This window comes from Podarcis vaucheri, assembly GCF_965113315.1.
Source record: "Podarcis vaucheri genome assembly, chromosome: 5".
In the NCBI taxonomy this organism is placed as follows: Eukaryota; Metazoa; Chordata; class Lepidosauria; order Squamata; family Lacertidae; genus Podarcis; species Podarcis vaucheri.
Window position 1 is genome coordinate 16,525,495 of NC_138763.1, and position 23,152 is coordinate 16,548,646.

The 23,152-nt window shown below is 44.2% G+C and overlaps 2 protein-coding genes across 3 annotated transcripts; both read left to right on the plus strand.

The window, feature by feature from the left end:
• Positions 1 to 7,120: 7,120 nt before the first annotated feature.
• On the plus strand, positions 7,121 to 17,006 carry EIF5A2 (eukaryotic translation initiation factor 5A2). Of its 2 annotated transcripts, none has more exons than XM_082223765.1 (5): positions 7,121 to 7,310; positions 9,980 to 10,169; positions 11,496 to 11,600; positions 12,757 to 12,888; positions 13,953 to 17,006. In XM_082223765.1, exons 2-5 carry the CDS (start codon positions 10,005 to 10,007, stop codon positions 14,010 to 14,012), a joined length of 462 nt encoding a protein of 153 aa, XP_082079891.1. In that variant the 5' UTR covers positions 7,121 to 7,310; positions 9,980 to 10,004; the 3' UTR covers positions 14,013 to 17,006. The 2 variants fall into 2 exon arrangements, with proteins under 2 accessions (XP_082079891.1, XP_082079892.1); XM_082223766.1 differs by lacking the exon at positions 7,121 to 7,310 and adding an exon at positions 7,439 to 7,820.
• A 1,040-nt stretch (positions 17,007 to 18,046) lies between these two features.
• RPL22L1 (ribosomal protein L22 like 1) lies at positions 18,047 to 22,642 on the plus strand. The gene is made up of 4 exons (XM_082225178.1): positions 18,047 to 18,166; positions 19,827 to 19,919; positions 20,923 to 21,044; positions 22,307 to 22,642. The coding sequence occupies exons 1-4, from the start codon at positions 18,158 to 18,160 to the stop codon at positions 22,449 to 22,451; spliced, it is 369 nt and encodes a 122-aa protein (XP_082081304.1). The 5' UTR covers positions 18,047 to 18,157; the 3' UTR covers positions 22,452 to 22,642.
• Positions 22,643 to 23,152: the final 510 nt, after the last annotated feature.

Below are 23,152 nucleotides of genomic sequence, written 5' to 3' on the forward strand. Positions count from 1 at the left end.
AACCTGGTTTAGACAGCAGCAATGGACCATTTAAAATGCTAAAGTAAAATTGATTTCTTTATCATGCTCAGCAGATAAACTGCAGGAAGCAAAGAAAGGGCCTTCTGACTCACAATGGGGAATTTAGCCTAGCAAAACAAGCCATCCACAGCTGTGAAGGGCTGTGAATAAGTCTGCCCACAGATGCTATTTGGATGGATTTTTTTTCTCCCCACAACAATACTCACCAATACTCCATTGTTTAGAGCTGTTTCTATACACTGCTCTGATCTGTGTTGCCCAGTGGTGATTAAACTGGCAGGGTCTTTATCACAGGATACATTAAATGGATGTGCTTGTATTGCTGCAAGCACCATGGCAGCCGATAGTGAGATTTTAACAAATAATTAGCAGGCTTCATGGCCCCACTGTGACACATTAGGAACAGAGGAAGCTGCCTTCTGCCTAGCCGGACCAGTTGCCCATCTTATTCAATGTTGTCTACACGTGTTACACGCCACAACAATCTCCACAAGCAGTGTGAGGAGATTCAGGGGTTCCCGGCTTGTGTTTCTGTTTGAAGAAGAGTTTAGATTTGATATCCCACTTTATCACTACCCAAAAGAGTCTCAAAGCGGCTAACAATCTCCTTTCCATTCCTCCCCCACAACAAACACTCTGTGAGGTGAGTGGGGCTGAGAGGCTTCAAAGAAGTGTGACTAGCCCAAGGTCACCCAGCAGCTGCATATGGAGAAGCGGAGACACGAACCCGGTTCCCCAGATTACGAATCTACCACTCTTAACCACTACACCACACTGGAAGATTGAGGCGCGGCGGAGGCTGGTGTCCTTAAGAAATATGGTTCATTAACACTTATTTACACCTGGAAGTGTGCAGTGGAGGGGATGTAGAACATTATACCCCAAGGGTGCCTCCCATTACTCCTCTCATAGCTTCTGTACGCTTGGGTCCAATGTAGCAGTCAGTCACGGCCCCCAGTATCTTAACACAGCCTCCTCCAGCAGGATGGATGGCGGCTAACAGATTGATGTTGAATCCTGACAAGACAGAAGTACTGTTTTGGGGGGACAGGAGACGGGCGGGTATGGAGGACTCCCTGGTCCTGAATGGGGTAACTGTGCCCCTGAAGGACCAGGTGCACAGCCTGGGAGTCATTTTGGACTCACAGCTGTCCATGGAGGCGCACGTCAATTCTGTGTCCAGGGCAGCTGTTTATCAGCTCCATCTGGTACGCAGGCTGAGACCCTACCTGCCTGCAGACTGTCTCACCAGAGTGGTGCATGCTCCAGTTATCTCTCGCTTGGACTACTGCAATGCACTCTATGTGGGGCTACCTTTGAAGGTGACCTGGAAGTTACAACTAATCCAGAATGTGGCAGCTAGACTGGTGACTGGGAGCGGCCGCTGAGACCATATAACAACGGTCTTGAAAGACCTACATTGGCTCCCAGTACGTTTCCGAGCACAATTCAAAGTGTTGGTGCTGACCTTTAAAGCCCTAAATGGCCTCGGCCCAGTATACCTGAAGGAGCGTCTCCACCCCCATCGTTCTGCCCGGATACTGAGGTCCAGCACCGAGGGCCTTCTGGTGGTTCCCTCACTGCGAGAAGCCAAGTTACAGGGAACCAGTCAGAGGGCCTTCTCGGTAGTGGCGCCCTCCCTGTGGAACGCCCTCCCACCAGATGTCAAAGAGAACAACAACTACCAGACTTTTAGAAGACATCTGAAGGCAGGCCTGTTTAGGGAAGCTTTTAATGTTTAATAGGTTATTGTATTTTAATATTCTGTTGGAAGCCACCCAGAGTGACTGGGGAAACCCAGCCAGATGGGTGGGGCATAAATAATAAATTATAATTATTACTATTATTATTACCGTATTTTTCGCTCTATAAGACGCACCAGACCACAAGACGCACCTCGTTTTTGGAGGAGGAAAACAAGAAAAAAAATATTCTGAATCTCAGAAGCCAGAACAGCAAGAGGGATTACTGCGCAGTGAAAACAGCAATCCCTCTTGCTGTTCTGGCTTCTGGGATAGCTGCGCAGCCTGCATTCGCTCCATAAGACGCACACACAGTTCTCCTTACTTTTTAGGAGGGAAAAAGTGAGTCTTATAGAGCAAAAAATACAGTATTTTTGAGGAATGGGCTTTGTTCTCCTCCTTCTTCCCAGCTGCCTGAAAAACAACACCTTTTCCTGTCACCTTACACCCCTCCCTGACACATTGGCAACCCGTTTTGCACAGACCTGAGGACCTTCTCTAATGTGTAAATGCCCAGCCATTGTTTTATAATGGACTGCATTCAACCAGACCAGCCAGGCTGGTTTGCATAAGCCAGCCCAGGGATTCTCTGTCTGGCACCGTTCTGTAGCTTGCATTTCCCCTTCCTTACCTCCAATATTAGCTAGATCCTGACATTCATTAATTTCTTGGGTTTAGGAGGGGTCCCCCCTGCAAACTTTTAACAATGAGAAGCTGTCTTCTGCCTAGTCAGACCATTTGTCCATCTAGTTCAGTGTTGTCTACACTGACTGGTAGCAATCTCCCAGTGCTTCAGACAGTCTTTCCCATCTCTACCTGGAGATGGTGCTGATTGGACCTGGGACCTTCCACATAGAAAGCAGATGCTGTACCACTAAGCTGTAGTCCTTCCTCAGATTAATACATGGGATTGCTCCTGGATTCAACATTGTCATGGAAGGCTCAGGCAGTCTCAGAGGCTAAGAGTGCCCTTTTTCCAGCTCTAGCTGGTTCACCAGCTACGGTCTCTTTCTGACAGAGACAACTTGGCTGCTGTGCTCCATATTTCCAACTTCCAGATTGCATTACTGCAATGTGCTCTTTGTGGGGCTGCCCTTGAAAATGACTTGGAAATGGCAGCAGCCAGAGTACTGGCTGGGGTTCCCTCCAGATCTCATATAACCCATTTTAAAACAGCTGCACTGGTTGCTAATTAGTTTCTGGGTCTAATTTAAGGTACACACTTTAGTCTTTAAAGCCCTAAATAACCCACTGTCTCCTTCTTAATAGGCCCTCCCAGGTATTAAGACTAGTGAAAGGGGCTACATAGAAAAAGCAAGTACTCAGTTCTCAAAATATTCAGATTCTAGAATAAAAAGTCATTTTTATGCAGCCTTGGTTAGATTTTGTTTTGCTTTTTCCCAGGGTGTTGAACTGCTGAACTAGTGGCAGAAAACCCAAGATTCCAACCATTAATTTCTGTATTTTGAAGTGGAACAGACATTTTTCATTTCACTGTCCCTTTGAGGCTTTTGTGAAGTTTGAATGGCTTGTTTTGTAATCTAATTAAGCATCTGGACAAACTACTTGCTTACATCCAGCACTGCTGAACATTAGTTGGCTGAAATAAAAGGTTATTGCCTCAATTACTTTGCATTTTCAGTTCTAAACGACCTTCTCTGTTGTTTCAAAATCACCAGCACCATCTGCTGAAGGAAATCGTGAAATACACGCCCCCACCCACAAGATTGTAATTCTGGCAACTGCAAACCAGCTCCTCTGAGGGGTTTAATTCACTTCAGTTTCCAGCAGGTTTTGAGCAAACTATGAAGTTGGGAAACCTTTTTTTTGTTTGCTCTAATCACTAATGAATTTCCCTTTTGAAAAGAATTAAGGTTCTTTTAAGAGGACTCATAAATGTGACATGCATGTAATAGGAAAAGCTCTCAGGTAATGTTCCTCAATGGAAAGCTTCAATACTTTTAGAAATACAGTACCCCTAGAGTTGTTAGGGTCCCAGCACAGCTGTGCAAATCCGCCTGCAGTCCTAAACAGATTGAGACTGCATATACAGTGGTACCTCGTGTTACATACGCTTCAGGTTACAGACGCTTCAGGTTACAGACTCCGCTAACCCAGAAATAGTACCTCGGGTTAAGAACTCTGCTTCAGGATGAGAACAGAAATTGTGCTCTGGCGGCGGAAGGCCCCATTAGCTAAAGTGGTGCTTCAGGTTAAGAACAGTTTCAGGTTAAGAATGGACCTCTGGAACGAATTAAGTACTTAACCCGAGGTATCACTGTACACCACACACTTACAAGCACATTTGAAGCAAAAAAACTGTATTTTACCTATAATAGAGCTTGACAAATTGCACTTCCCAGGATTCTCTCTCTGGGGGGTGGGGGAATTCCTGCTTTTAATATATGGTGTGTATGCAGCCCTACAATCATAGGAAGGAACTTGGAAATCATCTATTCTATGGACTAGCTCATGTCAGGATCTGTAATGCAGGATGCAACTATAGCAGCCTTTTCCAGCCTGGTGTTCCTTCTGAAATGATGAAGCTGAGCTCCAAGACATCTTAGAGGTCACAAGGTTGGGGAAGAGTGCCTTAAGGAGCTGGAGTCCTCTGCACACATATCCTAGGACCTAGGCTTATTTCAGGCTTAAAATGTGGCTTGGAAGTCAGGGCTGGGGAACCTGTGGCTCTCCAGATGTTTTGCACCACAGTTCCCACCAGCCCTAAACAGGATAGCCAATGGTCAAGAAAACTTATAGTTCAGCAACTATTTATTTGTCATGAACTTATAAACTGCACTGTCATAAAACTATAAGCAAGGATATAGCTACAAGAATAAAATCAACAAAAGATCCATAAAAACATCAAATGTACAGTGAGTCAGACTCTTGCATTACCCAAGGGGCTCACTGTCCACATTACCTTCTTCTTCACCACTCATTGTCTGCCATCCCCCTGAGGAGAAAAGACAATCAACATTCCCAGTGGGCTTCACTGACCTAAATTCCCCTTTTAAGTTTCAACTCAGTGGAGCCTGGTGCAGCCCAGCACTTGACTCACACCCCCTTGGTTTTTTAAATGGAGACCTTCCTAATCTAACTGATTGCAGGAGTAATTGGGGGAGCCAACAAGGGGTATAAGACAGACTTCTGAGGGAGCCTGTTGTGCGAGGTAAACACTTAAGCAGACAGGCAAGCTAAGCACCTGTGCAAATTACAGTGGTGCCTCGCAAGACGAAATTAATTCGTTCCGCAAGTCTCTTCGTCTTGCGAGTTTTTCGTCTTGCGATGCACGGTTTCCCATAGGAATGCATTGAAAATCAATTAATGCATCCCTAGGGAAACCGCCTTCAGACCAGGTCCGGGGACAGTCTGTCCCCGACCTCTTCTGAAGGCTGGGGGGGGGGACAAGGGCTTTTCTTCCCACCCCCAGCATTTTAAAAAACCCCGGGACAGCGGAGGACTTCTCCGCTGTCCGGGGCGATTTAAAAGCCCCTGGGAAGGCAGGCAGGGGGGACAAAGACTTTGCCCCCCGCCAGCCTTCAGAAGAGGTCCAGGACCTCTTCTGAAGGCGGGCGGGGGGCGAAAGTCTCAGCCCCCCCGCCTGCCTTCAAAAGCCGTCGGGGACAGCGGAGAAAGGCGCTGCCTTTCTCCACTCTCCCGGGAAGGCAGGCAGGGGGGAGCAAAGACTTTCGCCCCCCGCCGGCCTTCAGAAGAGGTCTCCCCCCCCGCCTGCCTTCAAAAGCCGTCGGCGACAGCGGAGAAAGGCGCTGCCTTTCTCCGCTCTCCCGGGAAGGCAGGCAGGGGGGAGCAAAGACTTTCGCCCCCCGCTGGCCTTCTGAAGGCCGGCGGGGGGCGAAAGTCTTTGCTCCCCCCGCCTGCCTTCAAAAGCCGTCCGCGATAGCGGGAAGCGCTTCCCTGCTATGCCGGACTGCTTTTAAAATGCTGGCGGTGGGGAGCAAAGCCTTTTGGCCCCCGCCGGCCTTCCTGGACCTCTTCTGAAGGCCGGAGGGGGGGAAAGGCTTTGCTCCCCACCAGCAGCATTTAAAACAGGTCCCCGGAGATTTCCCTATGGGCTTTCGTCTTGCGAAGCAAGCCCATAGGGAAATTCGTCTTGCGAAGTGCCTCCAAAACAGAAAACCCTTTCGTCTTGCGGGTTTTCCGTCTTGCGAGGCATTCGTCTTGCGGGGTACCACTGTAAGTAACCACTATATTTCTTTTGAGTACTGAGATAGAGAGATGTTAAGTTTTATCTGTTTAAAGCATGTTTAGCCTGCTCTTTAGTCGACTCACACTCCAAGCATGGCTTGCAACAATAAATAGTAAGGGAGTCCCTGCCCTAAAGGTTTTATGAAAGGCATGGCACACAAGGAAAATAGGATAGGGGGGGAAGGAGCAAGCTTAGGCACCAGTTCTTATAAGTGATTAACTTGTGGATATGTTCTGTAACGCTTTTAGCCTAATTTTATAGAGTTAATTGAAAAAGAAACACCAGCCCACTTTCTGCCGACGGTTTACAATGGAGTTGGTTAATCCCAGAATCAACGGCCAAAGTCCTTGTCCTAGTGGAATCCGTTCAAGCAGAGGCGGCCTCTAGCCAGGCACCCACAAAGTTTATGGGCACTGCTATTCAAATGGTGCCTTGTGATCGATTATGCATTATTTTATTCAAGTTGGCACTCTACCTCTGACCCAAGAGTTGGTGCAGCGTGGATAACTATTATTAAATTTCTCTGCCGCTCTTCATCCGAGGATCACAGAGCAGTTTAGAATATAAAAACACAAAAATATATAACATAGTAACAAAATTACATAACATAGTGGAGTGTTTTTCTAACACTATTAAGACCCCTGAGCTAGATTAATGTCCCCAAACGTCATGGTTTGTGCCAACCTACTGACACTACACAAAGCTTCTTAACCACCCCCTAACCATTTTCGTATGAAAAAAAGATGGGGTGTTGCTGCTCTCCCAATCCACTAACTACCAGCCCGCTTCAACACAATGCTGCGCCCGGCAAGAGCCCAGGCTTTCTGATCCAAGCCGCTTTCCGTACCGCTTCCGGGCAAAGCCGAGCACATGCTACGAAGCGCCCACACGTGTACGAAAAGTCCTGGCTCAGCCGCGAGTTGGCGCAGGCAGATGACGATCACAGACGCCGTAAAAGTGTAGACGTCCAGGATGTGGAGGGAGGCGGGGGCGGCGCCGGCCTGGAGGCAAAAGCTGTCACGTGGCGTAGAGACCGGCGCGCAGGTCCGCGCTCGCGCCTTGCGGGGGTTGGGCGATAAAGCGGCCAATGGCGAAGGAGGATAACCTGTACCGATGTGGGCGGGGCTGAGAGGATTTTCTTCCCCCCTCCTTTAAATTTGGAACGTACGGCGCGCGCTCCCTTCACGCCTAGGGGGATTCCCCCCTCCCCTTCCCGCTCTCTCTCGCTCCCCCTCCCTCCTTTTCTCCACCCCCACGCCTCCCTGCCTCCCTTTACGGCTGCTCTGCGCGTGCGCGTTGCTGCGACGCTCTTCCAGTCTTTCCCTGCGCCGTGGGAGGTAAGTGCTGGCTCCTGACGCGGGTGCGTGCGGCGCCCCCTCCCCCCCCCGGCTTAGTCCCTCCGCTCAGCCGTTGGAGCCGTTGGCGGGCCGCTTGGAATCCTCTCAGGCCAACGGCGAACCGGGCCGGACTGGTCTGGTGCAGAGCCGGCTCCGAGGCGGCCGGCGCCTTCCCCTCAGGCTTCTCCCCGGCGCCGCCTGCTCTTCCCACGAGGCGGCCATGCGGGGCGCCTCCCTTCGCGGGAGCTGGGGGGACTCGGGGCTGAGGAGATGGAGGAACCGGGGGGCGGGGGCTTGAATTTCCCAGGCCAGCGGATCGTTTCCTCAGCTCTGTTTCTCTCATTACCCGCTCTGTGAGGAAAGCCATGTTTAAATTTGCCTGCTGACTGCCCCCCCCCGCCCCGCATAATAACGGTGATTGCCGCGGGGAAGCTGCGGTGCCCTCTGTAGAGTCGGATGGGGTCCCCAGGGGTCATCCATCCCAACCCCTTTGCCGTGCAGGATAGCCAGGTAGATAGCGTTGGGCCCACACCACCTCGTATCACACACCCCTCCCCGACCAACCTGGTTAGGAGCTGTTCTGAGTCCAAAGAATATCGGGAGGGGGGGTCGCAGCTTCTCCACCCATGATGGCCTTTTCGCTTCTTGGTCACGAGTGTTTAGAATTACCCAAGAAGGAAAGGCAGCCATGTTGGTCCCCAAGAAAACGGCTAGAATTCATAGTAGTCGTCGTCTTTGGCGATCACTCGTAGCTGAGTAACATTGTCTTCCATAAACACGGTTTTAACAGCGAGTCCGTACGTGACTGTGGATGCCAAGTCTGGGGCCGTCTCCATTAGGTCTAACCAAGATGAGAAAACGCCCTAATAAAGATACTGCCCTATTGCGGATTTTGGAATGTGTTTTGGGGGTTTAACAGGTAGAGGAGTTCATTTGGCCATTGGTTTCCCACATTGGTTTCCGCTTTTGGTGGCTGGGTAGGTCAAAACGTGGCCCTGTGTGCTCAATGTGTGTGTGAAAGAGTAAGAGAGTGCACACCTACTAAGCTTCCTTTTTCCTCTTAAGAATTGATGTGTAGGCTCTGTCCAAAGGTCGTCTAGTCAAATCTTCCCATACCTTGCACACCATCCCCCTCTGTTGAGCAATAGTGGGTACCCAGATACCTTTAAGATGCTCACAAACTCTTCCTGAGAGCAATCCCGTTTGTCATGCAGGGTAAAATAAGCTCTGTATCTGTTCAAATTCCATTCTCTTGTGAGAGTTTTAGTGATGCAGCAGCCCCAGCTGCTTTTGCTTCAGCTGCTTAACGCCTATCTGCTGCATTCCCTACCAGTCATGGTACACCCTTACAGCTTTTAGACAGTGATGAAACAGCTTCCTGAGATCACTAAATGATAAGTAGACTTGCTTTGGCTGCCAGAATTGTGAACCACCACAAAATGCCTACTGTAAGCACCCTATATTAGTTATCCCTTTGCTCTTTCACATCACCTCTCCTCATGCATTTCATTTCTGGCTTGAGGGTAACTGCTGTGATTGTAATATCATGAAATGGCTGTAGTTGTTGCCAAAAAGGCACTTCTGAGAGATGGGATTCTTCATGCTGCTGCAACCATCCTGTAATAAGAAGCCCCATTCGCTGGTAATTGCTCAGTTGTATACCTCACCATACAATCAGACTGTTTGGAAAACATGTTACAGTTTTAATTGCTGTGGTGTGTAAGGGTAAAGGGACCCCTGACCATTAGGTCCAGTTGCGGATGACTCTGGGGTTGCGGTGCTCATCTCGCTTTATTGGCCAAGGGAGCCGGCGTACAGCTTCCAGGTCATGTGGCCAGCATGTTTAAGCCGCTTCTGGTGAACCAGAGCAGCGCACAGAAACACCATTTACCTTCCCGCCAGAGCGGTTCCTATTTACCTACTTGCACTTCATGCTTTCGAACGGCTAGGTTGGCAGGAGCAGGGACTGAGCAACAGGAGCTCACCGTCGTGGGGATTCAAACCGCCGACCTTCTGATCGGCAAGCCCTAGGCTCTCTGGTTTAACCCACAGAGCCTTAGCTCTCACCAAATAGGAGCTGGCATTTGGCAGCAAAATACTGTTCATGTTTGAGTCAAGTGTGAGACAGTAGCACTTAATCTTCTATAATCCCCCAAAATTCTATTCCACAGCTTCAGAAACCAAATTTATAAATCTATTGTTCCAGTTTATAAATCTTGTAAAATTTGCATTTCTTATAAATCTTGTAATTGTAATTTTACATTCCTTGCTACCATTTTCTCTTGCAACTTTTCTCTTCCTACTCTCTCCGTGCCCTGGCTGAGCCATAACATGGCAGTTGGGACCCCTGAGAGTAAAATATTGCCCTTCCCATCCCATATTGCAGTCTTGAGCTAGCATTTTTAGGATGTGTACTCAGTGACCACAGGGGACAGCTATTCCATTTCACAAAGCTGTCGTACTTGCAGTGAAGGTGGAGATTGTTGATATGTTCAGTGCTGGACTGAGTATAGTACTTTATGTAACATGGTTCATTATATTCGAAGTATGGTATATAAGTGAGAGATTTGTGTTCATCTGCATATCTATTTATAACTCTATTAAAGATACAAATACTTTATTATGTAACTGATGCATGAAATAACGGGATTTATTTTTAAATTTTATAGTATTTGCCAGAACACACTACATACTATGGCTGATGAAGTTGATTTTACCACTGGAGATGCTGGTGCTTCTGCCACCTACCCTATGCAGTGTTCTGCACTCCGCAAAAATGGCTTTGTGGTGCTGAAGGGACGTCCCTGCAAGATTGTAGAAATGTCAACTTCAAAGACTGGCAAGCATGGTCATGCAAAGGTAATTGCTTGGTAGAGCTGTCTTGAGTTTTACTTTTGTTCTGGTATGCCAACATTGCTCTTCAATGAATATTAGTTTTACTGATATTAAACATTAACATCTGATTTGCCCAGTCTTACTTAATTTGCCACTATCTGTCCTTTTCTTGTTATGCAAGTCTAGCTGGCTGTCCTAGTATAAGGTTTCTGACTTGGGTGGCATTCTCTGCTAGGGGAGAACATGGAAAATGAGTCCCCCAATATAGTGCAGACTGTTTTTTAGTAAATTTGCAACCTCTCTAAATACCCTTGTCTGAATTGTGTATCTGATTCCAAGTGGTACACTGGTTCAATTCAGACATTGCATTCTTATTCTCCAAATCATGGTTTGGAGGATTACAAACATCCTGGAAGCTCATATGCTCCTCTCTAGTTTTGCATCACAAATGGAGGGAATCCGATGGTGAGGGTGAGAAGGGAATCAGTACAGATCTGCAGCACAACATGGTCCTCCCAGGTTTGGAACATGCCAGGATTAAGCTTGTGAATTTAAGTCAGAAAATTGAGGTAGCTTGAGTTACTCAAGCCTCTCTTTTGGAGCTTGTGTAATTTGTATCTAAGCACATGATTAAGTTCAGAACTGTCGCCATAAGCAAATATGATATTGATAGTTCTTCAGTAAGATATCTCCTTGGTAGAAGGATTCTTAAAGGTGATGGGCATGCATAGGTGACTTGAATCTAGGCAGTTAGCATAGAAGTTACATCCAAACATCAATTTAAATGCTAACTTTTGGTTTGTTGTTGTTGTTGTTTAGTCATTAACTTTTGGTTACAGAAAACTATATGTCTCAGAATTCTAAGCTATTTGAGGAGATGGGTAAATCATTCATGACTTTTCTCTCCTGAAGTAAGATGCTGTACTGTATAGGCTAGCCCAGCCTTTCTCAACCTTGGGTCCCCAGATGTTGTTGGACAACAACTCCCATCATACCTGACCACTGGTCCTGCTACCTGGGACGATGGGAGTTGTAGTTATGTGGAGACAACTCTTCCCAAAGCTCAGTGCCTCCTTAACTGGTTTTGGGTCAAATGTTGCTGAGGGCTGCCAAAAACGGCTTTGAGGGTCGCATGCAGGATTCATGCCATGTGTTTCACTGTCTTGTTCTAGTCAACGATAGACTGAAATTTGAGTATCATTATATGTGGCTTTTCTTTAGAGAACTGTTCCAGCTTTAGTCTCTGGGTGATGCACACTGCTTTCTATCTCCCCCCACCTACCCCAAACTTTGTTCTTGGAACATACTGTTCTTGGTAGCCTAAATATATGTGCATGAACATTCTCCTAGGTCCACCTAGTTGGCATTGATGTGTTCACTGGCAAAAAATATGAAGATATTTGTCCTTCCACTCACAACATGGATGTTCCTAACATCAAGAGGAATGATTATCAAGTAAGTCTACATTTTAATCTATACAAATAGAAAGTCCCTTCTGGGCATAGCCTGATGTCCTATGATAAAACTATGCTTACTTAATTAAAATTCCACGCCTTAAATTACTTAGCCTTCCAAAGGACCCATCAAAATGAGCTGGGTTTAGTAATCTCGTGCCTCTGACATTTCATTTCCAGTCAAATACTTAACCCTTGGTGCAACCACTGGACAACATAAAATGCCATTATTAGAGGGAGTGGAGAGATTATTACAAATGCCATCTAATCATCATTATGAATTGATTTTGTAGGATGGGGGCCACCTTGAACATGCTAATAGAAAATATGGGATACACATACACTTAATAAAACAAGTGGCCCTAAATATTCCCCTTGTGTCCAGACTAAGATGAATTGTTTCTGTCAGACTAAAAAATTTGTGCAATTTTGTTGTGCAGTTCCTTGCTTTGATGTATATGTTTAAATACAAAGCATAGTGTATGTTAGAGGAACTATCTTCAGGTACTTTGCAGTACTATGAAATATCTCATGCTGGGTTAATATGGTAGGAATTTCTTAAATAGGCTTTGCTATAAAATATTCAGGAATATTTGAAGCAAATTACATTTGCAGAACATCTGCCAATAGCAATATTAGGAGCCACATATAAAATTACTTGGCAGTTTTAGATCATCTTACTATATTTTTCAGTTTCAAAGCTGCTTTTGCTAGAAAGTGCTACTGAATACAGCATTTTTAGCTTTATCCCTTTAGTGACTAAAGCTATGATTCACACTGAATAGATCCTGAGCTAAAAACGGTTGAAACTGAGTTCTGTGTATTAGAAATGTGCAAGGTTGTTCTTCTGTAGTAGTGGTTCTCAAATGGTGTGTTGTGCCACATTGATATAGCAGGAGACAATGGCAAGTGTGGCAGAAAGATTCCAGGACAGTCAATAAATATAATATGTGAACGATTCATATTCTCATTCACATTGTTTTATACATTTTTATTCTGAAAGTGTGGTCCAGAGAAAAAAGTTTTGAAAACCACTGGTCTATAGCAATCAGAAGCAAAATGCTAAGTTCAGAAAGCAACACCCATATGCCAATACTTTTGACTGAACTTCATTCAATTATGAATAAAATTGAATTGGGATTGTTAATTTCTTGCAGCTGATCTGTATACAGGATGGATATCTCTCTTTGCTGACAGAAAGTGGTGAGGTTCGTGAGGATCTGAAGGTGCCAGAAGGTGAACTAGGCAAAGAAATAGAGGGGAAATATAATGCAGGCGAAGATTTCCAGGTAAAAATCTCATAGGTTTGAAAAAGTCTGGGGTTTTATTTTTCTTTTGACACCCAAGTTACCTTGAAAGTACTTTATTGCTGCTAACGGTTGATCTAAAATAACTTCCTGGGCCTTATTTTAATGGGGAGAAAAGAAAGGGGGATAAAGTGGAATTAGTTTTCTATTCTGAAATAATAAGTGGCTTATCTCTTGTAATTGCAGTTGTTTTTTTCTTTGTTCATATTATTTATTATACTTTTTAATTGCTTACTAACTGAAGGTCTCCAAGCAACTTGCAACACATTTAAAATAGAAATACATTATACCTTAAAAGCAGAACGTATCGGCCATGGGAAGCTTTGGCATCACACTAGTAACAAAAACCAACATACTGAAGAAGTGTGCATGCACACGAAAGCTCATACCAAGAACTAACTTAGTTGGTCTTTAAGGTGCTACTGGAAGGAATTTTTTTATTAAAAACCAACATGTAAATCTAGTGGTTCCTAAGTAGCTAAGTACTGTAGACTGCCTGTTTTTCAAAAGCCAAGCCATGGTCCCCCTACTTTTGAAAATGTAATATTTGTTACGTCAATGGTGACACCATACCCCCCAAAATGTCCCAGCTCAACTGTGGTGTGCGTCTTCTGGACCACACTCCTACACCAAGAGCATAGCCCTAAAAAAAATGAGATGTCCCGAGGAGTTGATGAGCCATGGACCCCCCTGGATAGGTTATGCAGACCTCCAATTGGGAACCACTGTCTCATTTTGTAAAAAACCTAGTGCCAAAATAATTACATGGAAATGATATCAGTGTCCTCCTAAACTTAGATGATCAGGATAAGTTAATATTACATTCCTCAGCTTGTCTTTATTATAAATACTCCTTCCTATTTTTCAGCTGAACTCAAGCTACTGTTATGTTAGATTAGCTTAATTATGTGCTTTTTGATTAGCTTTTTGCTGGGAGGTTGACTAAAATTGGAATACAGGTGCTAGAACTATTGCCATCACAACACTTGTTGTAAATGTAATAGCTGTTTTGTGTATCCTAATAATGCTTTTTCTCTCTCCTTTAGGTATCAGTCATGTGTGCAATGAGTGAAGAATGTGCTGTAGCCATAAAACCTTGCAAATAGGACCATCTGGATTTGAGCAGCTGCTCATATCTCAGCAACTGCAGATTTCTTATTTTAGTTCTAATTATCACCAAAGCTATAACCTTCACTAGCAACCTCGTGTCTTTGTTTGAAAATAGTGCTGGCTAATGTTGCAAGCCATTTGGCAATATTAAAATTGCTGAAGTTCAAGTGCTTACAGGAATGGCAAGGCAGTCAAAACTGTCATTTTAGATCATGAGGTATTAACTAGTATGCTTTGCTCGAATGAGACTGTATAGCAGTGCCAATACCAAGGTAGTACTAAGTTTGGGTTTAAGTAAGAATAGTGTTTAAATACAACATTTTAAACAAATGCGAATAACCACTTTTATCTTAAAATATGGTGAAATGTGGCTTGCACTGAACTGTGAATAGTCATTGAGCTGGAGACAAGGGAACTCATGTGATCAAAATGCCAGTGCTGATGGCCATGTACAACAAACTTATATCTGTAGTCTTGCTGGCTGGCTCACTCTTAACATGTCACCATTTGCCTGTGATGCAAACATCCAGAATATTGGATGCTTTCATACTCTGGTTAATAGTGCACAAAAGCTTGGGGTGGGAGGGAGGGAGAGGAGATTCACTAGAGGCCTTTGATTTCAACATGGAGTTCAGCCACTCTTCTAGTTTAAAAGAAGGGAATGCCTCAAGTGTTTCAGTATTAGGCATATTTGTTTTTGATTTTAACTCTTTAGTTTTGTAGCACAAATAGACTTTTTGACTTTTTATTAATGGATCAAAAGTGCACATACTAGCTTGTATAAAGGCTTAATATGAGCCTGGTTTCACGCAACTGAAATTAGGTCATGGGTTGTACAGTCCCAAAAAGAACTATGACAGAGTGCTCTATCAAGTACAAGAACTTCAGTGCTGTGTTAAAGGGTCACACTGACTCACGATCTACTTGTACAAGACTTGATTACACTGAACAGGCAAATGCCTAATCGCTAATAGACAATTTGTCTACGTGACCTTCAACTTTGTAAGATCATGCTTCTGCTTCATTAGCATTTTGCGGGACACCAACTTAACTTAAATTTGCCTTAAATATTGGTAGCAACTGACTAACTTGAACTAGTGACTGGGTTCTTAAAACGTGCTTAGTTCATTACTGGCAGCTTTTTGTGTGCATAGGAAACAGGATTTTGAGCTTCAATTAGGAATATGGTTGCCCTTTAATCAGTGAAGTTAGTTAGACAACAGGTGTAAATGAACTGCATCAGGGTCTAGTGGTAGGCTCTATATTATAAGTATCTATGCAGAAAAGGGGCACAACACAGATTGATTTGGCAATAAACACTCGAACAAGCACAGTCTTGATGTGGTAGTAAATAACTACATATTTCAAGATCTAGGGCTACTGGAAAGCTGAAGGATTTTAGCATATTTAGTCTAATCATGTGAGTGTTCCTAGATAGTTGATTCTCAATAGTCATGGTTTGAATGAGAAGTCCCAGTTTGAAACATGGACTCAGCTAGTATCATTAGTCATGAATGTGAACAGTTTTGAGAAGTAAACTGGTGTCATAGTATCTGAAGAGTCCTACTAACATCTTAACTGCTTGCATCATCTTAAGGACGTATGCAACTAAAATGTGTAGAGGCAGGTGGCTTTTGGAAATGTGTTACTGAAGTGCCCTCTTATACTTCGGAAAACATACTGTCTTAATTTCAACTTGACTTTTAGCAATCTGGAACCACAGAATATCTAGACTAGATGGGGGGGAATCTGCTAAGTAGATCTGTATGGCACTCTTTTGCATACAGGTTTTGCAATGTCATTTCACCAGTAAAAACTACAGTATTTACAATAAGACAATAGCAAAGCCATTTCATTAGTAGAGAGCAGTCTCTACAAACCCACCAGGTTTACAATAAACTAACTTTGCTAATAAAAGCTTAATACTGTATCTTTCAGGTTCTTTAAGCTATTTCAGGGTAATCATGTTTCTCTAAATTCACTTTTAAATGGTTTTTACTTCATAGTTGGAACTGTATTTAGTTGGAGCAGGTGGAAGCTCTTCTAACAAGCTGTAAGCCAAAATTAAGGCTGTTGATATGAGCAACTCAGTCCTGCTGCTGTTCTGTAATGGTGCAAGCTTTCTTGTTTGGGTCCATTGATGTTTTGTTCAGTGTGCTGTAGGTTCTCTTGCCTCAGATGTTAGGAACTTCTTTTTTAAAACCCAACTTTACCTCTTGATGTGTTGTTGTGTCTTTGTTCAACAAAACCACTGCTAGTTGAGCCATGACTTGAATATACTCTTCTCAGGGCTGCTCTTGTGAAGAATTGAAAGAGCTTAAGTTGATTATTTTAACAAAGCTGCTTGAAAGTCTTACAGGGTTTTGTATTCCATAAATTTATAGCATGCCTATGATGCAAGTAGAGTTCTAGTACATTGAACCTTAGTCTAACACAGTCAAACATTGTGACCAAGCTATTCTAGTGACTAGATGACATGTTTGACTGCAGTAAGCTTTAAGTATGGAAATGTTGGCTGTGTCTGGAAACTTTCATAGAACAAGCTGTGCTTAAACATTTTATTCTGTGTAAAGCATATGACTCTCATACATTATACTCACATTTCCACAGTACAACTCAGACAATGATCTCTGTGGCTTTTATTTACATTGTTTTATCTAGGTCTTGTAGTGAATGCTCATGATCAGTGACTGTTACATTAACATATAATTGTAAACAACGTGTGGGGAGAAGGGGTTTTTGTATTTGCCACATACGGTAGCTCAGACAAGTATGCAATATACCTACTGGCTAGCAAATGGATGCAGTGTTCATTGTACAGGAGTGACTTTTGACTTTAAAAGCAAAACTTGAAAGGTTTGTATTTTTTCTGTATTTCTGTAATAGCGTATTCATGTGTTAAGAGTTCTTGGCTTTTAACGACTGTTTTATTGAAAAGTTTGAATTATGATTTGGATCACAATGAGAATAAAGTTTGAACCTAAGTGCTACTCTTTTGACTTTTTTCCCTACAACTGCTAATAAATGCCTTGTATATGCACTTCCACAGATTATGAATTCTATAAGGACGTGACCCTACTGTAGTTTCCTTATTAAGCATACATCATTGATCACAATCTCACTTGAAAAGGCTGCTGTAGATTGCCCAATAAAAACTGACCTGAGCAAATACATTTGCTTGAACAGCACGAAGGTGCCCAATATTTCTTCCATTGTAAAACAAGGTTTGGGGAGGACCTGACACCCAAAAGCTAGAACTGATTGTTAATATCTGCTGCATTGCGAAGAGGGGAGAGGTTTGGGGTTGGAAGGGGCTTCTTGAACCCCTGTAATGTAGTCCACTGTTACTTCAAAGGTGGGCAAAGAGATTTTTGGCCAGCTAGTATTTGGGGTCGTTATACATCCAGAATAGTTTCACGGTGGAAATCAGTCAAAATATCCAGGAGAATCCTAAGCAGGAAACCTTTTTAAAATAATTGTGTTAATTTAATTTGGTTTTGATTTGTTAATTGAAAAATTAAAAAAATCCGGGTTTTCATTGTTTGAAATATGGCAACCCTAAATAGTACTTCTCTAATTGGGAAGGGCTTTTCCAAGAATAGCTTGTCTGCATAAAAATGCAGTGTGTGTGTGGTGGAGCCTTGTGGCATTTCCACACTCATAACAGACTACGGGTTCCAAAAATCCTACAGCGATTGTAGGGAACCTTGGGAAGAGGTGTCGCTCGGAGGTAGAGCCTCGCTCGGCATTCAGAAGGACTCCAGTCCCAGGCCTCTCCACCCGGGGCTGCGTATGCCCCCTGTCTATTGCCCTGGGAAGCTGTTTCCGGTCGGTTCTTCCTCGCGCTCCTTGGGTTTCTTAATTCTATTGATTAAACTTGAAAAAACCCCAAAATAAAGAAGCGCCGAGACACCAGGACCTGCCGGCCGGAATCTGTACCAGCCAGCTTCCGGTGTGCGCACGTTACCGGAAACGAGCGGGCGCGTGGCACCCGGAAGTATTATGTCTGATCCGAGCGTCAACTCTCTTACTTTATCCCTCGAGCGTGGTCCACGCTTCACGTCATTGCGTCACGGCGCGGATATCTATAAAAGCGCGGCCGCGATGCTTCCGCCCTCCCTTTCTCCATTGCCTGGCCAAGATGGCGCCGGTGAGTTTCTGAGCCGGGCGGGCTGTGGCGGGAGACACGCGCTGCGGGTGGGTTAAAGGAGGGCAGGAAGACTTCCCTGCTCCTTTCCGACACGCTAGTAAACCTTGCAGGGCTGCTGGGAGGCTGCTGTGTAGCTGTGACCCGAAACCCCCCCTTACCTGGGAGTAAGCCCGTTGCATTCAGTAGGATTGCCTGTCGTGTTTGGCACCCTGAGTTCATGGGCGCCACACACGTTTTGCAAGATCACGTACATAATGCGAAATAAGGTCTGGAGGACTCTTGTGAAGAACTCTCTTCGCTCATTGCCAATTTTCTAAAGTACCTCATTCACGTCGTGCTTTTCGGGGATGGGTTTCGTAATGCTCTCACGCAAAGGGACATGTTGCTAGATTGCAATTTGAGGTCATTCTTGATGATTGGCCACACTGCCTGGGAGTCCAGCAACATCTGAAGGTCACTCAAGTTTGCTGCTCCAGCAAAAATGCATAGGACATACATAAAGGGACATGGGAAATCTTGAAAACCCTGTGGATAAATTAAATGTCAACTGGCAATAGTAAATGATGAGTGTCCCCAGTTCTGCATCTTGTGTATAACCACCACTTAACTTTAGGTATACCGTGGTACCTCAGTAAGAACTTGTTCTGGAGGTCCGCTCTTTACCTGAGGTACCACTTTAGCTAATGGGAGCTGCCACTGCGCAATTTCTGTTCTCATCCTGAAGCAAAGTTCTTAACCTGAGGTACTATTTCTGGGTTAGCGGAGTCTGAAGCGTCTGTAACCTGAGGTCCCACTGTACATCTTAACATTAGGTATACATCAGAAGAAAGGAGGGGGAGCCCAATGCTATGATAGCCACAAATGAAGGAATGACACTTAATCTTCCATAGCACTTAAGTCCACCCCCCCCCCAGGGTTATTATTATTTATTCAATTTCTATAAACCTTTCATCGGAGGATCACAAGGTGGTTTACAATATGAAAACACAAAAATACATAGTAACGTAACCAAATTCCCCCCCCTCCTCTATTTAAAAGACCACAGTGTTTAATTAGCAAAAATTCAAGGTGCTGTACATCGTTCTTCCTTTCATTGAATCCCCACAAGAACACTCAAAGGTAGGTTAGGCGAAGAGGTAGTTACTGGCCCAAGGTCACCTAGTTAGCTTCATGGCTGAGTGAGGGGTTGACCTTAATCTCCCATATTCTAGTCTAGCATTCTAACCACTTGACTGCCCTGATTGGACAGATTCTGCCACCTCACAGGTCCTGGATATGGGCCCTTTGGATTCTAGTTGGTGCTCGTGGCAGAAACTGCTCTTGTTTGTTTGGCGCAAGGTCCTCCGTTAATTTAGTCTAAAATAGGGTAACAAAAAAAGTTGTCCCTAGCCCTTTGAGAGGAAAACAAAGTTAGCTATTAAAGAGCTGTTAATTCTTGTGCTTGGCTTGCACCGTCGTGAGGGTAGGTGATGAAATTTTGATTGCTAATATATTTTCTGTGTTAAATGAAAGTTACTGGATAAAGAATATTGGTTAAGTAGATAAATATATTAAGGCATGTCTGATACATGAGGTATATATTTCCTCTTGACTATACTGATCGAAGATAAGGATCATAAAATAAATACTAACTTCAGGGGCATGTTTGGTTTTCTTTTAGCAAAAGGACAAGAAACTGAAAAAATCAACTTGCAAGTATAGCCTTGACCTCACCCATCCTGTAGAAGATGGAATATTTGATTCAGGAAATTTTGTAAGTAGTGCTGCTGTTCACACTTCTTTGGTCATGTTTAAATGGCAGCATACATTGAAACTTAAGGAAGGAAGCTAAAAAATTCAAATGCTTGAGGTTTCTTTTAAAGGAAATTAAGTCTATGTGTGTTTGTAATAAAATTCATGATAAATAGTTGCCCTTTAGTCAAATCAGCCTATGGGTAAGAACTTGACTCCTACAACTGTAAATCATTCCCAGCCAATTAATCACATCCTGTTTTAATTCTTACTGCCTGCAATTACCTTTGCTTGTGCAGGGAGGTTTGGAGTTACAGACCTGGATGGGATAATTATTTAGCTTGGCTTAGTGACTATCTTAATCATAATCCAGATGGATTCCATACTAAATGACTATGTATCGTACCAATGTTTTGGTATCTTAAAATAAATATATATAGAGAGACAGATATTGTATGTTATGAATTACCGTATTTTTCGCCCCATAGGACTCACCTAGCTTTTTGGGGGGGAAATAAAGGGGGGGGGAATTATTTCCCCCCCAGGTGCGGGGCTGGGGCGGGGGAAGCCTGAGCTTCCCCAGAACAGGCTGCTAGCCGTGGGAGAGCCGCGTGACTTCGCGCAGCTCTCCCATGGCTAGCGGAGCGCTGCGCGAAGCCCAAAGCTTGGGGCGTGCTGAGCTCAGCGCGCCCCAAGCTTCTGGGTGCCAGTGGATAGCTTCCTGAAGCCTGGAGAGCGAGAGGGGTTGGTGCGCACTGACCCCTCTCGCTCTCCAGGCTTCAGCGAAAGCCTGCATTCTCCCCATAGGATGCACACACATTTCCCCTTCATTTTTGGAGAGGAAAAAGTGCGTCCTATAGGGCGAAAAATACGGTACATTAGTAGGAATATTTTATTCATTTTTCTTGATTCTTGCATGATTTATTTGTATTTTGTGACTGTAATAATGGATTGTCTGGCTAGGGTCACTTCCCTAGTTCCACATCTAGGGCACCATTCCCTAGTGTTGTATTTTTTTGTTTTAGGAACAGTTCCTGAAGGAAAAAGTTAAGGTCAATGGAAAAACTGGAAACTTGGGAAATGTAGTTCATATTGAACGCTTTAAAAACAAAATCACAGTGACATCTGAAAGGCAGTTCTCAAAAAGGTGGGTGTTCTTTATTTTGTGTGGTGGGCTTTTCTTTCTGATTTTAGCTCCAAACCTCAGGACACGTAGCAAGAATTTAAACCAATTTAAAATGTGGCTTTAGTTGAAATTCCCCAGTTAAGCTAACCTGAAGTAGTAGCATTTGAAGCTGTTCATTATCTCGTGTCTTTAGCATGTGTTTCTGTGCCAAACGCACACTTGACACCTGAAGACTATTCTCAGTTCTGTTCTGGAATATCAGCTTTTGAAAGAGAACCGGAAGGTGAAGTTGGGCTGTTTAATTTGCCCCATCTTCCTACAGTTGATTTCTTAACTAGTATATATTTGAAAGGAAGCTAATGGATTTCACTTGATTTCCAAATATGTGTTCTTAGGTTGTTGTTTTTTGTGGGAGAGCAGTGCAATATTTTGGCAATTCCTGGAGTGGCCTAGTTTTTGCCTACTCAATTGGTCACTCAGGATCATATTAAACTGTCCCATACCAAGTCAGACCATTTACCTTTTTTCAAAGAGGGCCAGATTTGATGCTTGAGGACCAACCAAAGTTGTTGAGCTTTTTGGGATGTAACCCCAAGCAATAAGCTGCCACAGGGGCCAAATTAGGCTCTCAAACAGACTTTGCCTGGTCTAGGCTGATGGCAGCAGCACTCCAGGGTTTCAGAGATGGAAGCTCTCCCAGCCCTATCTAGAGATGCTGAGGGTTGAACTTAAGACCTTCTGTATAGGGGGCAGATTCTCTGAGCTATGGCCCTCATTCTTTGGTGAATTAAGTTCATCTTTTAAGATAGATTGCATTAATACGGAGATTCATTTCATCACATGTAATAGTATTTATATAGCACCTCATAGATTCAGATTTTTTCATATAATTCTCAGCCTTTCAACAATCTTGTAAGGTGAGTCTGCTTGACCTCCTGGTTGTAAATGGGGCAGATAACAATAGTGGCTTGCCTAAGTCCATTCAGTGAGTTCACAACAAACAACAAATTTCAACTGGGAACTTTCTGGTTCTGAGTTCAGTTCCCTATACATGTCTATTCAGAAGTAATCCCCATTGGGCACCATTAAAAATTCTCCCTTGTCTATAGAATTGCAGACTTAGGTGTTCTGCTAGACGGGCTATGTCTTGAGGGTCAGCTGCTCAACAAATAATCATTGTTGCTTTTGGCAGTCATCGACTGCTGTCATGTATCACGTCTTTGTAAACGCTTGTGATCAAATTACATCATACGCTTAAAATCACTTGGCCTTTTGTGTTAAAGGTACCTTAAGTATCTCACAAAGAAGTATCTCAAGAAGAACAATCTCCGTGACTGGCTGCGCGTGGTTGCGTCTGACAAGGAGACCTACGAACTGCGTTATTTCCAGATCAGCCATGATGACGAAGGGTCTGAAGCCGAGGAGTAGAATAAACTTTTATGTGGAGCATTGTCTTCCCTGCTGCACAGCGTGTACACATGAATCATCTATTTATGAGAATGAAATCATTTATTACCAAAGAAAAATTGTACACTGACTTTACTTATAGATTGCTGTGGGCACCTGGGATTTGTTGTGTTTCAAAAGTTTCATTAAAGGAGCCTCCTGATAAATTATAATCTGCAGTTCTCTTGTGGACATGACATGAGGTTTTGCCTACCTCATGGGGGTTGACCTGGGTGTGCGAAGGGGAAACTGTTACCTTATGAGATATGGCACCCCCGGGTTTCTCCGTCCTCCACCAGTTGCGGGCTGTGGGCCGGGGGGGGGGGTGGCATTATTAATCCGGGAAGATTGTTCTTTCAGGGCTCTTCCATCGCCATCGATCCCCGGCATTGAATGGGTTGGCCTAGTGTGGGGCTCCGAGGTGAGCTTGGCTGTCTGGCTGGTGTACTGGCCACCTAGCGCACCAGCAGCCACCCTGTCAGGCCTATTGGAGGCGGTGGCCGGCTGGGCCTTTGAGTTCCCTAACCTATTGGTATTGGGGGACTTCAACATCCATGCTGATGCCACTCCCTCCTCACAGGCTCTGGACCTGGTGTCTTCCATGGCGACACTAGGGCTCTCCCAGTTTGTTTCGGGCCCCACACATCAAGCAGGCCACACGCTGGATTTGATCTTTGGTGTCG

What these genes read in the sequence shown, in the direction of transcription:
- EIF5A2 (XM_082223765.1), top strand. Translation starts at nt 10,005, where the DNA reads ATGGCTGATGAAGTTGATTTTACCACTGGAGATGCTGGTGCTTCTGCC. An exon ending in GCAAGCATGGTCATGCAAAG is followed by an intron (nt 10,170 to 11,495) that starts GTAATTGCTTGG and finishes ACATTCTCCTAG; the next exon opens with GTCCACCTAGTTGGCATTGA. An exon ending in ATGCAGGCGAAGATTTCCAG is followed by an intron (nt 12,889 to 13,952) that starts GTAAAAATCTCA and finishes TCTCTCCTTTAG; the next exon opens with GTATCAGTCATGTGTGCAAT.
- RPL22L1 (XM_082225178.1), top strand. An exon ending in TATTTGATTCAGGAAATTTT is followed by an intron (nt 19,920 to 20,922) that starts GTAAGTAGTGCT and finishes TTTTTGTTTTAG; the next exon opens with GAACAGTTCCTGAAGGAAAA. An exon ending in GAAAGGCAGTTCTCAAAAAG is followed by an intron (nt 21,045 to 22,306) that starts GTGGGTGTTCTT and finishes TTTGTGTTAAAG; the next exon opens with GTACCTTAAGTATCTCACAA.